Below are 17,867 nucleotides of genomic sequence, written 5' to 3' on the forward strand. Positions count from 1 at the left end.
TGATCCCGTGTGAGTTCACCTTTTGTACCAGTCTGCCATGCGGGGCCTTGCCAAAGGCTTTACTGTAGTCCATATAGATAACATCCTCTGCCCTTCCTTCATCAATCATCTTCGTCACTTCCTCAAAAAACTTAATCAAATTAGTAAGACACGACCTCCCCTTCACAAAACCGTGCTGTCTCTCGCTAATAAGTTTGTTTGTTTCCAAATGGGAGTAAATCCTGTCCCGAATAATCCTCTCTAATAATTTCTCTACCACTGACGTAAGGCTCACCGGCCTATCATGTCCTGGATTATCCTTGCTACCCTTCTTCAACAAAGGAACAACATTGGCTATTCTCCAGTCCTCTGGGACCTCACCTGTAGCCAATGAAGATGCCAAGATTTCTGTCAAGGTCCCAGCAATTTCTTCGCTTGCCTCCCTCAGTATTCTGGGGTAGATCCCATCAGGCCCTTGGGACTTATCTACCTTAATGCTTTGCAAGACACCCAACACCTCCTCCTTTTTGATAATGAGATGACTGAGACTATCTACACTCCCTTCCCTAGGCTCATCATCCACCAAGTCCGTCTGCTTGGTGAATACTGATGCAAAGTACTCATTTAGTACCTCGCCCATTTCCTCTGGCTCCACACATAGATTCCCTTCTCTGTCCTTGAGTGGGCCAACCCTTTCCCTAGTAACCCTCTTGCTCTTTATATACGTATAAAAAGCCTTGGGATTTTCGTTAATCGTGTTTGCCAATGACTTTTCATGACCCCTTTTAGCCTTCCTGACTCCTTGCTTAAGTTCATTCCTACTGTCTTTATATTCCTCAAGGGATTCGTCTGTTCCTAGCCTTCCAGCCCTTACGAATGCTTCCTTTTTCTTTTTGACTAGGCTCACAATATCCCGCGTTATCAAAGGTTCCGAAACTTGCCAAACTTATCCTTCTTCCTAACAGGAACATGCTGGTCCTGGATTCTAATCAGCTGACATTTGAAGGACTCCCACATGTCAGATGTTGATTTACCCTCAAACAGCTGCCCCCAATCTAAATTCTTCAGTTCCTGCCTAATATTATTATAATTAGCCTTCCCCCAATTTAGCACCTTCACCCGAGGACTACTCTTATCCTTGTCCACAAGTACCTTAAAATTTATGGAATTATGGTCACTGTTCCCGAAATGCTCCCCAACTGAAACTTCGACCACCTGGCCGGGCTCATTGTCCAATACCAGGTCCAGTACGGCCTCATCCCTAGTTGGACTATCTACATATTGTTTCAAGAAGCCCTCCTCAATGCTCCTTCCAAATTCTGCCCCATCCAAGCCCCTAGCACTAAGTGAGTCCCAGTCAATAAGGGCGGCACAGTGGTGCAGTGGTTAGCATCGCAGCCTCATAGCTCCAGGGACCCGGGTTCGATTCTGGGTACTCCCTGTGGAGTTTGCAAGTTCTCCCTGTGACCGTGTGGGTTTTCGCCAGGTGCTCCGGTTTCCTCCCACAGCCAAAGACTTGCAGGTTAATAGGTAAATTGGCCATTATAAATTGCCCCTAGTGCAAGTTGGTGGTAGGGAATATGGGATTGTTGCAGGGTTAGTATAAATGGGTGGTTGTTGGTCAGCACAGACTCAGTGGGCCGAAGGGCCTGTTTCAGTGCTGTATCTCTAAATAAAATAAAAGTATATGTAATCCCGAGATTGCAACCCTCGAGGTCCTGTCTTTTAACTTTCTACCTAACTCCCTAAATCCCCCTGCAGGACCTCGTCACTCTTCCTGCCTATGTCATTGGTACCGATGTGTACTACAACCTCTGGCTGTTTACCCTCCCCCTTCAGAATGCCCCCTGTCCGTTCAGAGACATCCTTGACCCTGGCACCAGGGAGGCAACATACCATCCTGGAGTCTCTTTCACGTCCACAGAAGCGCCTATCTGTGCCCCTGACTACAGTGTCCCCTATAACTATTGCTCTTCTGCACTTTGTCCTTCCCTGCTGAACAACAGTGCCAGCTGTGGTGCCATTGCTCTGGCTGCTGCTGTTTTCCCCTGATAGGCCATCCCCCCAACAGTATCCAAAACGGTATACTTGTTCGAGAGGGGGATAGTCACAGGGGATTCCTGCACTGACTGCCTGCCTCTTCTAGCGGTCACCCATCTATCTGCCTGCACCTTGGGTGTAACCACTTCTCTAAAACTCCTGTCTATGACGCCCTCTGCCACCTGCAGGCTCCTAAGTGCACCAGTTGCCGCTCCAACCGATCCATGCGGTCTGTGAGGAGCTGCAACTGGGTACACTTCCTGCAGATGTAGTCGTCCGGAACGCTGTAAGTGTCACGGACCTCCCACATCTCACAGGTGAAGCACTTCACCCCTCTAACTGACATTTCTAGCACAAATTAATAAATTAATTTAAGATAAATAAATACTTATTAAATCCTTACTAAATTGTTATAACTATATGGTCCCTTGTGCTAGATTCCTACTATAAATATTAAATGCGAACTAAATACAGTAATCTCCTCCCTCTGGTTTAGTTACTCTACTTATTAATTAGTTAATTAGGGTTTTAATCAATTTTTATCAATGTTTTATTTCCAAATTCAGTAAAACAAATTCCCTACCAGCCAATCAGGTCACAGCTTTCCTGTGACGTCACTTTCAGTTTTTGTTCCCAGAGGTATGTTTGTTTTATACTTACCGGTCCGGAACGCTGCGCTCCGAGTCTTCTCCCAGTCAGCTGTGCTCTTTGGAAGCTCTCGGCTCCCCTCACTATGAGGACAGATAGGAAATGAAAGGAGCTCCTCACTCCCTCCTTACCGAACTTCCTCACTTACCAAGCTTCCACTGTAGCACTCTAATGCAACCCAAGTCATCACTCCAGTGCAAACAAAACCTGTGCTGCTCTAAAATAAATAGACCAAGGTCCTTGACCTTGTCTCAGTAGCTCAGGTTCCCTAAGATAGGAATCATTCCTGAAGATTTCCTCTGTACCTTTTCCAATGGCACTTTCTCATCCACCATGTGGGAGAACCAGGACTGGGCACAGTATCCAGATGTGGTTTGACCAGTGACCTGTACAGTGTCAAAGTGGTACCTTGTCTTTTATACTGAGTGGTTCGATTAATATAACCCAGTACTTTGGTAGCTTTAGCAATGATTTCTTTACATTGGTCATTCACCTTCAGTGATCTTATCAAGATCTTTTTTCTCTCTCTCACTCTCTCACTATTTGGTTTCGTTTTTTTAGTTTAGTTTAGAGATACAGCACTGAAACGGGCCCTTCGGCCCCCCGAGTCTGTGCCGACCATCATCCACCCATTTCTACTAATCCTACACGAATCCCATATTCCTACCACATCCCCACCAGTCCCTATATTTCCCTACCACCTACCTATACTAGGGGCAATTTATAATGGCCAATTTACCTATCAACCTGCAAGTCTTTTGGCTTGTGGGAGGAAACTGGAGCACCCGGAGGAAACCCACGCAGACACAGGGAGAACTTGCAAACTCCACACAGGCAGTACCCAGAATTGAACCCGGGTCGCTGGAGCTGTGAGGCTGCAGTGCTAACCACTGCGTCACTGTGCCGCCCTATTGATGCCTCCGAATGATTCCTGTGTTCTCTGATTGCCCGATCAATATGTGTGGCACTACATTTAACTAAATTAAATGCCATTTCCCATGTTTGCTTCACTCTCCTGGCACATCGCCAAAGTTTTTGGATTTGATTGCCCTCCTCGACCATTTTCACCATTGCACATATGTTAGTGTCATCTGCAAACCTACTTACCATACTCGCAACACCACTGTCTAGGTCATTAATACAGACTGTGAAAAGTAGCAGGTCTAGGACCAGTCACTTGTAACATGTCTCCAAGCTGAACCACATCTGTTAATTACAACATTTTGGCTGCAGGATTGAAGACAATTCCCAATCCAGAGTTTCAAATTTCTACTGATACATCAAAATTCCATCTTCTGAAGTAACCTAGTGTGAGGAACCTTATCAAAGACTTTCTGAAAGTCCAAGTAGACAATGTGCACAGGATTTCCCTCATCCACCATCCCAATGACTTCCTCAAAAAAAACTCTGCAAAATTTGTTGGGCAGAAGCTATTTTCTCAGAAGCTCAGTTATGAATTTCTATTGGTCCCTTCATTTCTCTTTAAACATAAAGGACGTTTCTTCTGATCCCGTTAGCATCTTCCCAATAAGGGATGTCAGCATGTTAGGCCTGTAGTTCCCTGGCTCTGATTTGTCTCCTTTTAAACTGTAGGGAAAGAGGTGGAGAAATGTGAAATATTAAAACGTTATCATTTCACAGCACAGAATAAGACATCAGAATGTGTTTGATCCAATCTGAGAATAGATGTTAATGTTCACACAATAGAACATTAATCTGTGGAGAAATGTGAGGAAAAGACTGGAATACTGTGTCAGAGTGACTGGAAAGTTAGTTATTGGCCAACTTCCTAATGACAGTGAAAGAGAGAATCTCATTCTACACAAAGAATAATCCTTTAACTCTGGAGTTGTTTTTGAACCCAATGTAATGACTAACACAAACATATTTTTAATTTCCCAAACCTGCATTGCAGGAATTCAAGACCAAAACAAAACAATGCAGTATAATTATTGGTAGAACAGTTCAGATGAACTGCAAATGTTTTCTGCTCTAACATTACACTGAGTGAAGTGCGCAGTAGTTCAATTTCTAATTCTAATCAGTAACATGACCGGACTGTTATAAAACCACAATCAATGAATGTATGTGTAAAACTGCTGAATAATTGTTAGCTTCCAGTCGCCTGTAATTTTAATTAGGAGCATAGGAACATAGGAGCAGGAGTAGGTCATTCTGCCCATTGAGCCTGCTCCACCATTCACTTTAGATCATGGCCAATCATTTACCTCAATGCCACTACCCTACGTTATCTCCATATCTCTTGATGTTATTAGCATCCAGATAGCTATCAATTTCTGTCTTGAACATGCTCAATGATTGAACTTTCACAGCCCTCTGGAGTAGAGAATTCCAAAGATTTCCTACCCTCTGCGTGAAGAAATTCCTCCTCATCTCAGTCTTAAATGGCCTATCCCTTATTCTGAGACCAGGTCCCCCGGTTCTAGACTCACAAGCCAGGAGATACATCCTAGCTACATCCACCCTGTCACACCCTGTAAGAATTTTGTATGTTTCAATGAGATCACCTCTTATTTTTTGAAAATCTAGAGAATACAAACCCAGTTTCCTCAATCTCTTCTCATAAGACAGTGTCCCAGGGACAAGTCTGGTGAATCTGCATTGTACTCCCTCTATGGCAAGTATATCCTTCCTTAAATGAGGATACAAAAACTGTGCACAGTATTCCAGGGTTGGTCTCACCAAGGCTCCATACAGTTGCAGCAAGACATTTTTACTCCTGTATTGTCATCCTCTTACAATGAAGGCCAACATACCTTTTATCTTCCTAATTGCTTGCTGCACCTGCACGCTCGCTTTTAATGACTCATGAACAAGGACACCAGGTCCTTTTCGACATGAACATTTCCCAACCTCTCACCATTTAAGAATTACTCTGTTGTACTGTTTTTTCTACGAAAGTGGATAACTTCATACCTATTCACATTGTTATGACCAAGGTGGGAGTAATGCAGTGCTAATTCAGTCCCACTACTTCACGGGTCACAACATACTAGTAAAGTTTCCCTCCTACTGAAAATTAGCCAAATTAAACACTTTATTTATCCCCCAGAATAAAGTACACCAAACCAGGTTTCTTTAAACAACAACAAAACTAAGTATTTACTAATAAACTAAATCTTAAACAGTAATGGGTTAAATCTGTATATATAAAAAGATGTTATAGCTTCTTATTCTTCCTAGCCCTCATGCACACACACATGCATTCAAAAATCGGTTAACTGGGGGAAAAACCTTTTGGTGTTCAACTATTTCTTAGCAATAATGAGATAGTTGGTGGTCATGGGCTGGGAGGATATTTCTAGATCGGAGAGGGATCCCAGAATCGAATAGTCAGATGCCACTCGAAGTCTCTCCAGGCGGGTTTGATGAACAGTCTGTGATGGGTAGGCGTTCAAGGTAATTCATCTGCAGCAAAGGATGCAGCAACAGCTCTGCCTACATTTTAAAGTAAAAGTCCAGCAATAGAAGCTTTCTTGAAATTTGAAGGTCTCCCAAAAACAACAGGAATCACTCTTGAGGCAGAGATTTTCCAGAGAATGGAGACAATAGCAATTTGCTACCTTTAACAATGCAGGGCTTCCTGTTAGCAAAGGAGCCTTTCTCCATAGAGAGCAGCAACTCCTCTTTCTCTGGGTCTTTTCCTCTCCAGGGCTGTTTTTCTCTCTCCAGGTAGAACACAGCCACAACTCAGATGTAGGATTCCCTTTCTTAAGAGAGACAAGTCTTCTTTTCAGGGAGAGGTCTTTCTCTGGTTTGCAAAACGAAAAACGAACGAAAAAAACAACTGCCTGCCAGTTTGTTCTGCCTCCTGCCTGCCCAGCACTGGTCTTTCACAAAGCAAAAGTGAAACTGAACTCTTAACAGTAAGTCAGGTGACCTGTCATTTCCCTTGCTGTTGCTTAGAAACAGGTTGCCTTGCAATCTATGCCCACCCAGTTCAGCATTCAGTGTTCTCGGAGAGAAATCCTTTTTTCTCCTAGTCTTTCAAAACACAAAACTCCAAGTTTTCTTTTGAAAAACAAAGCACTTGTAACACCTCCGCCCTTGGCGAAATGAAACACCATTCCTGAATGAATTAGAATTAGAACATTACAGCGCAGTACAGGCCCTTCGGCCCTCGATGTTGCGCCGACCTGTGAAACCATCTGACCTACACTATTCCATTTTCATCCATATGTCTATCCAATGACCACTTAAATGCCCTTAAAGTTGGCGAGTCAACTACTGTTGCAGGCAGGGCGTTCCACGCCCCTACTACTCTCTGAGTAAAGAAACTACCTCTGACATCTGTCCTATATCTATCACCCCTCAACTTAAAGCTATGTCCCCTCGTGTTTGCCATCACCATCCGAGGAAAAAGACTCTCACTATCCACTCTATCTAACCCTCTGATTATCTTATATGTCTCTATTAAGTCACCTCTCCTCCTCCTTCTCTCCAACGAAAACAACCTCAAGTCCCTCAGCCTTTCCTCGTAAGACCTTCCCTCCATACCAGGCAACATCCTAGTAAATCTCCTCTGCACCCTTTCCAAAGCTTCCACATCCTTCCTATAATGCGGTGACCAGAACTGCACGCAATACTCCAGGTGCGGTCTCACCAGAGTTTTGTCCAGCTGCAGCATGACCTCGTGGCTCCGAAACTCGATCCCCCCACTAATAAAAGCTAACACACCATATGCCTTCTTAACAGCCCTATTAACCTGGGTAGCAACTTTCAGGGATTTATGTACCTGGACACCAAGATCTCTCTGTTCATCGACACTACCAAGAATCTTCCCATTAGCCCAGTACTCTGCATTCCTGTTACTCCTTCCAAAGTGAATCACCTCAGACTTTTCCGCATTAAACTCCATTTGCCATCTCTCAGCCCAGCTCTGCAGCCTATCTATGTCCCTCTGCAACATCCTTCGGCACTATCCACAGCTCCACCGACCTTCGTGTCATCCGCAAATTTACTAACCAACCCTTCTACACCCTCTTCCAGGTCATTTATAAAAATGACAAACAGCAGTGGCCCCAAAACAGATCCTTGCAGTACACCATTAGTAACTAAACTCCAGGATGAACATTTGCCATCAACCACCACCCTCTGTCTTCTTTCAGCTAGCCAATTTCTGATCCAAAGCTCTAAATCACCTTCAACCCCATACTTCCGTATTTTCTGCAATAGCCTACCGTGGGGAACCTTTTCAAACGCCTTACTGAAATCCATATACACCACATCCACGGCTTTACCCTCATCCACCTGTTTGGTCACCTTCTCGAAAAACTCAATAAGGTTTGTGAGGCACGACCTACCCGTCACAAAACCGTGCTGACGATCTCTAATGAACTTATTCTTTTCAAGATGATTATAAATCCTATCTCTTATAACCTTTTCCAACATTTTACCCATAACCGAAGTAAGGCTCACATGTCTATAATTACCAGGGCTGTCTCGACTCCCCTTCTTGAACAAGGGGACAACATTTGCTATCCTCCAGTCTTCCGGCACTATTCCGATCGACAATGACGACATAAAGATCAAGGGCAAAGGCTCTGCAATCTCCTCCCTGGCTTCCCAGAGAATCCTAGGATAAATCCCATCTGGCCCAGGGGACTTATCTATTTTCACACTTTCCAAAATTGCTAACACCTCCTCCTTGTGAACCTCAATCCCATCCAGCCTAGTAGTCTGAATCTCAGTATTCTCCTCGACAACATTTTCTTTCTCTACTGTAAATACTGACGAAAAATATTCATTTAACGCTTCCCCTATCTCCTCTGATTCCACACACAACTTCCCACTACTATCCTTGATTGCCCTAATCTAACTCTAGTCATTCTTTTATTCCTGATATACCTAAAGAAAGCCTTAGGGTTTTCCTTGATCCTATCCGCCAATGACTTCTCGTGTCCTCTCCTTGCTCTTCTTAGCTCTCCCTTTAGATCCTTCCTGGCTAGCTTGTAACTCTCAAGCGCCCTCACTGAGCCTTCACGTCTCATCCTAACATAAGCCTTCTTCTTCCTCTTGACAAGCGCTTCAACTTCTTTAGTAAACCACGGCTCCCTCGCTCGACAACTTCCTCCCTGCCTGACAGGTACATACTTATCAAGGACACGCAGTAGCTGCTCCTTGAATAAGCTCCACATTTCGATTGTGCCCATCCCCAGCAGTTTCCTTCCCCATCCTACGCATCCTAAATCTTGCCTAATCGCATCATAATTTCCTTTCCCACAGCTATAATTCTTGCCCTGCGATATATACCTGTCCTTGCCCATCACTCAGGTAAACCTAACCGAATTGTGATCACTATCACCAAAGTTCTCACCTACATCTAAATCTAACACCTGGCCAGGTTCATTACCCAGTACCAAATCCAATGTGGCATCGCCCCTGGTTGGCCTGTCTACATACTGTGTCAGAAAACCCTCCTGCACACACTGGACAAAAACTGACCCATCTAAAGTACTCGAACTATAGTATTTCCAGTCAATATTTGGAAAGTTAAAGTCCCCCATAACAACTACCCTGTTACTCTCGCCCCTGTCGAGAATCATCTTCGCTATCCTTTCCTCTACATCTCTGGAACTATTCGGAGGTCTATAGAAGATTCCCAACAGGGTGACCTCTCCTCTCCTGTTTCTAACCTCGGCCCATACTACCTCAGTAGACGAGTCCTCAAACGTCCTTTCTGCCGCTGTAACACTCTCCTTGATTAACAATGCCACACCCCCCTCCTCTTTTACCATCTTCTCTGTTCTTACTGAAACATCTAAATCCCGGAACCTGCAACATCCATTCCTGCCCCTGCTCTATCCATGTCTCCGAAATGGCCACTACATCGAGATCACAGGTACCAACCCATGCTGCAAGCTCACCCACCTTATTCCGGATGCTCCTGGCGTTGAAGTAGACACACTTTAAACCAAGTTCTTGCTTGCCAGTGCCCTCTTGCGTCCTTGTAACCTTATCCCTGACCTCACTACTCTCAACATCCTGTACACTGGAACTACAATTTAGGTTCCCATTCCCCTGCTGAATTAGTTTAAACCCCCCCGAAGAGCACTAGCAAATCTCCCCCCCAGGATATTGGTACCCCTCTGGTTCAGGTGAAGACCATCCTGTTTGTAGAGGTCCCACCTACCCCAGAAAGAGCCCCAATTATCCAGGAAACCAAAACCCTCCCTCCTACACCATCCCTGCAGCCACGTGTTCAACTCCTCTCTCTCCCTAATCCTCGCTTCGCTATCACGTGACACGGGCAACAACCCAGAGATAACAACTCTGTTTGTTCTCGCTCTAAGCTTCCACCCTAGCTCCCTGAATTTCTGCCTTAAATCCCCATCTCTCTTCCTACCTATGTCGTTGGTGCCTATGTGGACCACGACTTGGGGCTGCTCCCCCTCCCCCTTAAGGATCCCAAAAACACAATCCAAGACATCACGAACCCTGGCACCTGGGAGGCAACAGACCAACTGTGAGTCTCTCTCGTTCCCACAGACCCTCCTATCTGTTCCCCTAACTATGGAGTCCCCAATGACTAATGCTCTGCTCCTCTTCCCCCTTCCCTTCTGAGCAACAGGGACAGACTCTGTGCCAGAGACCTGTACCCCATTGCTTACCCCTGGTAAGTCGTCCCCCGCAACAGTATCCAAAACGGTATCCCTGTTGTTGAGGGAAACGGCCACAGGGGATCCCTGCACTGCCTGCTGGTTCCCTCTCCTTCCCCTGACGGTAACCCATCTACCTATTTCTTTTACCTGAGGTGTGACTACCTCCCCATAACTCCTCTCAATAACCCCCTCCGCCTCCCGAATGATCCGAAGTTCATCCAGCTCCAGCTCCAGTTCCCTAACGCGGTTCTCGAGGAGCTGGAGTTTGGTGCACTTCCCTCAGATGCATTCAGCAGGGATACTCTTGGCGACCCTTACCTCCCACATTCTGCAGGAGGAACATACAACTGCCTTAACCTCCATTCCCACTATTCTAAATTCCATTACAATGTAAAACAGAAATTGAAAAAACAGTATAAACACATTTTCGCATTCATACCCATCATTCATTCTACTGGTAGTTAACACAATTTTTCTTTGTAGCATTGTTGCTCCTGGAACTGAAATAAGGTTAAATTTCTGACAAAGCATTGGCAATAACATTGTTTTTTTCCCCAAAATGTGTCCAATCTTCAAATGGTAAGGCTGTAACAATAAACTTTATCTTTATAGTCTGGCATTTTGCTTTAAACATTTTTTATGCAAAGGTTGTTTCCATCAGCCAATTGCAACCTTCCAAACATAGTCTCCCGGTTTTTTCATGTGTTGTTTCCAAGTATTCCGAAAGACCAGCACCTCAGCAAGATGACCTGCATCGTTAGGAACTGGCCACTACTGGGTTCACTCGTCTCTGAATTTTTTTTTTGAGTCATTAATCTGTGTGGTAATACTTGACACTGGAAAATCCCGTCCATTGTAACAAAAACGGCTTCTTTCTGAGCTTGGAGTGTCAAAGGAATTTGCCATTATCTCTCGAACCAAATTTACCTCTCAGACAAATGGCACTGCCCACACTGTAAATAGTCTTCCAACCGAGAAATTGAGCAAGAGTCTGCCTTCATTACTGCATTGACTTTTCTGTAGCCTATGCAAAGTTGGGTTGACCTGTCAGGTTTAAACACCAATAACTATTGGGGAACTCCAGCTGCTTTGACTCCATTCAGTTACGTTGTTTTCCAGCATGGATTTCTACTTTTACTTGAGCCTGTTTGTCTGGATTTAAGCGGTAAGGATGGTGTTTTATAGGCTAAAATAAAAGCAAATTACTGCAGATGCTAGAAATCTGAAATAAAAACAAGAAATGCTGGAAATACTCAGCAGGTCTGGCAGCATCTGTGGAGAGAGAAGCAGAATTAATGTTTCAGGTCAGTGACCTTTCCTCAGAACTAGCAAAGGTAAGAAATGGAATAGGTTTTAAGCAAATAAAGCAGGGGTGGGGCAAGAGATAACAAGTTTTATCGGAATGGATTCCACTATATCCACATCATGTGTGGCTAAGGTTGTACATCCTGGCTTATCCCGACGGACTCTTAAACGCTGTGAAAAGTCTTGTTCGGTCTTCACGTTGTTCTGTCTGTAAGTACAAAAGCATGTTGTCCAATTTTCCTTGCCATTCTGTATTAGCTAACTGGACAGTAGGAGGTTCAATCTGAAAATTGTCTAGGCCTGCTTCTACCTCATCCTCACTATCCTTTTCCTTCTCAATAGTCCCCATTACCTAGCATACCTGCACTGGTTTATCCTCCTCCCTGTGGTAATATTGCATCAACATATTGATATCAAACAGCCAATTCTTTTCCCGGTGATCACGGGTGTCAATCAAGTAATTTACCGTACCCACTCTTTTCACCACTTTATACTGAACCTGCTTTTAATAGTTCACCCTGTAAAGGTAATAATACTAATACTTCATCCCCTAGTTGAAAATTTTGGGTCTTTGCATTCTTGTCTGCCCATTTTTTTATATTGGCTTGGGATGATTTCAGGACACGTTACAAGCTTTTGTGAGCCTTTCCTGGAACATGGTCGTGGATCGAAGGTTCATTCCTTTGTTTGAAGAATCTGTCTTTGATGAGTCTTATTTCTTGTCTGCGGGCAGGCAGTGGTGTAGTGGCATTGTCACTGGACTAGTAACCCAGAGACTCAAGGTATTTTTCTGGGGACATGGGTTCGAATCCCATCAGAGCAGAAGGTGAAATGTGAATTAAAAGCTAGTCTAATGATGGCCATGAAACCATTGTCGATTGTTGTAAAAACCCATCTGGTTCACTAATGTCCTTTAGGGAAGGAAATCTGCTGTCCTTGCCTGGTCTGGCCTACATGTGACTCCAGACCCACAACAATGTGGTTAACTCTTACATGCCCTCTGATATCGCCTAGCAAGCCACTCAGTTGTACCTAACCGCTACAAAGTCAATAAAACAGAATGAAACCAGACAGACCACCCGGCATTGACCCAGGCATCGGAAATTACAACAGCAAACCCAGCCCTGTTGACCCTGCAAAGTCCTCCTTAATAACATCTGGGGGCTTGTGCCAAAATTGGGAGAGCTTTCCCACAGACTAGTCAAGCAATTACCTGACATAGTCATACTCACGGAATCATACCTGACAGATACTGTCCCAGATCCTGCCATCACCATCTCCGGGTATGTCCTGTCCTACTGGCAGGACAGATCCAGCAGAGGTGTTGGCACAGTGGAATACAGTCGGAATGGAATTTCCTTGGGAGTCCTCAACATCGACTCCGGACCTGATGACATTTCATGGCATCAGGTCAAACTTGGGTAAGGAAACCTCCTGCTGATTACCACCTACCGCCCTCCCTCAGCTGATGACTCAGTACCCCCCATGTTGAACACCACTTGGAGGAAACACTGAGGATGGCAAGGGCACAGAATGTACTCTGGATGCGGGACTTCAATGTCCATCACCAAGAGTGGCTCGGTTACACCACTACTGACCGAACTGGCCGAGTCCTAAAGGACATAGCTGCTAGACTGGGTATGCAGCAGGTGGTGAGGGAACCAACAAGCGGGAAAAACATACTTGACCTTGTCCTCACCAATCTGCCAGCCACAGATGCACCTGTCCATGACAGTATTGGTAGGAGTGACCTGTGCACAGTCCTTGGGGAGATAAAGTTCTGCCTTCACATTGAGGAGACCCTCCATCATGTTGTGTGGCACTACCACTGTGCTAAATGGGGTAGTTTTCAAACAGATCTAGCAATGCAAAACTGGGCATCCATGGGGTGCTGTGGGCCATCAGCAGCAGCAGAATTGTACTCAACCACAATCTGTAACCTCAAGGCCCGGCATATTCACCACTCTACCATTACCATCAAGCCAGGAGACAAAACCAGGTTCAATGAAGAGTGCAGGAGGGCATGCCAGGAGCAGCACCAGACATACCTCAAAATGAGGTGTCAACCTGGTGAAGCTACAAATGATTCTGTGATTATGAATATCTTAGGCTGATGCCTGACAAGTCTGTGAGACAGCTCTCTGAATTTTGGCACAAGATGTTGGTGAAGAGGAGTTTACAGGGTTGACTGGGCTGGTTATGCATGTGGTGTCAGGAGCCTCCGTCAACACCAGGTGGTTTGTCTGGTTTTATACTGCTTACACTTTTTTTTCCCAATTTGATAAAACTGAGTAACTTGCCAGGCCATTTCAGCCAGCAGTTAACAGTCAGCCACATTGTTGTGTGTCTGTAGTCACCTAGAACCAGACTGGATAAGGAGGGTGAATTTCTTTCCCAAAACGACATTAGTGAGTTAGGTGGGGTTTCATGACAATCTGGTAGTTTTCCTGTACCACATTCTTGAAACCAGCTTTATTCCAGATCTATTTACAGAACAGAATTTACATTCCCCAGCTGCCATGGTTGTATATAAACTCATATCTCCGGATCAGTGGTCCAGGCCTCTGCCTTACAAGTCCAGTGACATAACTGTGTTACTCTACCCTTGGTGAAACACAGAGACCTCAGAGTTTTGTCAGGCTAGAGGTGGTTACAGAGATAGGGAGGGTCCAGGCCCTGGAGGGATTTGAAAATAATGAGAATTTTTAAATTAATATGTTGCCGAACTGGGAGCCAATGTCCAGCCAGATAAACTGCTCATTGTCTGATACAATAACAGTGGGATTACTGACAATTCACAGTATAACCCACTTGTGTCCGATGTCAAATTTCCCATTTCTGTAGAAGGTAAACACTGCTGATGGTTTAAAAATGAATCCAATGGAATGTCTACTGTTGTTTAACCAGGATCACGTGTGGATTTGTAATGAGATTTCTAATCGTACAGGGCAGGCTGGATCATGTTAACCATCAGAGGGAAAATATCACCTGTGTAGGCATCTCCATGTTCAGTAAATGTTAGAATCAAATCAGGATTTAAAACTTCTTTTCACCATTCTTCACTTTCAGGTGAAGTTTTCATTAACTGAGTTTTAATTTATACACACACCTCTATTGAAGCTGTGAATTAAATCTTGCAACTTTATTGACTAATAAAATGTTTTTCAGAAGTTGCTTTTATATCAATGCAGCTAACATTGAAAACCACTTTCTGTCTGTTCTAATTGAAGATGTTCAACAGAAACACAAGGAAACACTCCGGGTACAAACTGAAACACTGAGAGTGAACACTATCCTAATAAAGGAGAAGGTTAAGATTTTCCAGCTGCTTGATCGATACGCTGAGCTAACGGTTATTTCTACTGTTCGAGATCGGACACTTGTAGAACATGAATTGCTGGTAAGAGGCCGAGACCATAAAGAGTGGAGAGAGAAACATCTCCGGAAAGAACTGGAAAAAATCCGAACTGATCAATTATTCCAGAGCAGTTTTTCCTGGGGAAAATCCAAATCTGGGAGTTCAGCAGCAGTGAGTGGAGTCCCGGGGATTGGAAAAACAACAATGGTACAAAAGATTGTTTATGACTGGGCCACTGGGAAAATATACCCAAACTTTCAATTTGTTTTCAGTTTTAAATTCCGGGATTTGAATACTATTAACTGTAGAATAAACCTGAGGAATCTGATACTGGATCAGTATCCTTACTTTGGGAATGTTCTGGGAGAGCTCTGGAAGAATCCAGAGGGATTGCTGTTTATATTTGATGGTTTGGATGAATTCAAGGACACGATCGATTTTACTGACATTCGGAGAAATACAGAACCTCAGTACATGTGCACAGATCCCGAATGCTGGTGTGAAGTGTCTGACATTGTGTACAGTTTAATACAACACAAGCTGCTCCCAGGATGTTCAGTGTTAGTGACCAGTCGTCCCACTGCATTACATTTATTGGAAAAGGCTGAGATCAGTGTCTGGGCTGAAATCCTGGGATTTGTTGGTGATGAACGGAAGGAATATTTCAACAAGTGTTTTGAAGATCAGACGGTGGCAGCAGCTGTTTTCAAACACGTGGAGGAGAACGAGATCCTGTACACCATGAGCTACAACCCTTCCTACTGCTGGATCCTCTGTCTGTCACTGGGTCCCTTCTTTACACAAAGAGACAGGAAACAGCAGCAAGTTCCCAAGACCATCACCCAGCTATATTCCTACTATATTTACAACATTCTGAAAAACCATAGCCGAGAGATTGAAAACCCCCGTGATGTGTTACTGAAGATCGGTGAGATGGCCTTCACAGGAGTCTCCAGGAAGAAGATTGTGTTTAGAAATGGAGATTTGATCGAGTACAATCTGCAACCTTCCCAGTTCCTGTCTGGATTCCTGATGGAACTTTTGGAGAGAGATGATTCTGTCCAGAGTGTGGTTTACACATTCCCGCACCTCACCATCCAAGAGTTTGTCGCTGCACTCGCACAATTCCTGACTGCAGGTCGCCGGGAAATCCGGAATCTCCTCAGTAAAGCTCACAGTGAGGAAGATGGGAGATTTGAGATATTTCTGCGTTTTGTTGCTGGTCTCTCCTCCCCACAGGCAGCTCGACCCCTGGAGGAGTTTCTGGGTCGATTTCTTCGTCAAACAACTTGCCAAGTGATTGACTGGGTGAAGGAGACGGTTAAAGGACAGATTGGAAACACAGAGAGTGAAACTGGTAAAAGGAAGCTCCTGAACACATTGCACTACCTGTTTGAGTCTCAGAATAAAGCTCTGGTTCAGCACACAGTGGGATCTGTGGACACACTTACATTTAATAGATTGCAACTGACCCCAATTGACTGTGCGGTCCTGTCTCACGTTATTGGTCTCTGTGATACCATCAAAAACATTGATCTGCAGTCCTGCCACATTCAGTGTGAAGGACTCCAGCGGCTGGGACCCGTACTGCACAAATTCCGGGTGTTGAGGTAACTGTTTATTTGTCTCTAACTGTTGAACAGTCACAGATTGTCTTGTTGCTCTGTAATGAAGGGAAAGAAACAGTTCTGTTGACCCTCAAACTCGGGTGTCACTGTCGTGGCGGACAAAAGACACCTGCACGAGATACTTCGTATAAACACTTTTATTGTTACTTAAATCACTTAGCTACTTGTTATTTCACTTGTTAAACTACTTGTTACAATAAATCACAAGACTCACGGCTTGGACTTCAATACGACCCGTTGTGAGGTGAGGTGATCAGTCTCCCTCTGATGGGTTCTCTTCACTGAAGTGGACTCAGGGTTCCCTTTCCGTGATGGTCCTGCAGGTCTTCTCCTTTCGGGGCTCCTCGCCTCCCCTTCTTATCCAGTTTCTCCCAGTATCGTGAATGTTCTTTGTCACGTACACTCAGGGCCTGGAGTCGTCTGTCTGCTTAGGTTTAAAATCAAAATCCATCTGCTGGCCTTCCTTCTTATCTGTAACCTTGTTACCACAGCATCCCACAGTCTCATTGAATGTTTTATCACCCACTGCCTAGCAGGCTGGAAAAGACTTTACCTGCTTCACAGCTCCTTCTCCTTGTGTAAAGCTGGCAACTTTTCCCATCATACCTTGCACAGTTTTAGCTGTTAACCTTCGGCTGCAGTTCAGTTAAACCAGAGAGAAACAGATTTGACACAACGATGACAAATAAGAAGAGGATTGTTTAGTTTTACCATCAGGACTGGAAAATCTAAAATGGATCCTTGTGAACCATCAGGGATTTTACAGTTTGTATGGAATCAGTAAATACAGGTCACTGAAAGAGTCTGATTCAATTACAATAAATCATCATTAATAAGTCTGGACAACAGAATGTAAATATAAAATATAAACCAGCAGAACAGAAAATTAATGTCAAATATTTTCCACATCCAGCATTTTAACTAGAAACAGGACAGAAACCCGAGTTTAAATAATTAACATTAGATATTTAATCCAATCCCATGCAGGATGTATATGTCGAGGGAGACATTTCCTGGATTGGGAGTACTGGGAAAACAGGAATTATTTTAACTGTAAATGTTTAGAATTATTCACAGTCCTGAACATTAAAGAGTGACATTTGGGAGGTTAAACTTGCTGATAAAAAGACTCCAGTCTAACGTGTTGTGGGGTATTAACCCCGGAGTACAGACACACACCGGTCAGTGGTGGGGCCTCACAGCAGCAGCTCCTGGGAAAAACCTGGGGCCTGAACCCAGGGATTTCGCATAATCTGTCCCCTGTGCGTGAGGCCCCAATCGGGAAGG

The 17,867-nt window shown here is 44.3% G+C and overlaps 1 protein-coding gene across 1 annotated transcript in view; it reads left to right on the forward strand.

Moving 5' to 3' along the window:
* The window catches only part of LOC137385124 (NACHT, LRR and PYD domains-containing protein 3-like), a 118,262-nt gene that overhangs the window by 54,406 nt on the left and 45,989 nt on the right, over positions 1 to 17,867 (forward strand). The window contains 1 exon segment of the mRNA XM_068059925.1: positions 14,825 to 16,562. Coding sequence (XP_067916026.1) covers positions 14,825 to 16,562 — 1,738 coding nt within the window.

This window comes from Heterodontus francisci, chromosome 28 (genome assembly GCF_036365525.1).
Source record: "Heterodontus francisci isolate sHetFra1 chromosome 28, sHetFra1.hap1, whole genome shotgun sequence".
Lineage (NCBI taxonomy): Eukaryota > Metazoa > Chordata > Chondrichthyes > Heterodontiformes > Heterodontidae > Heterodontus > Heterodontus francisci.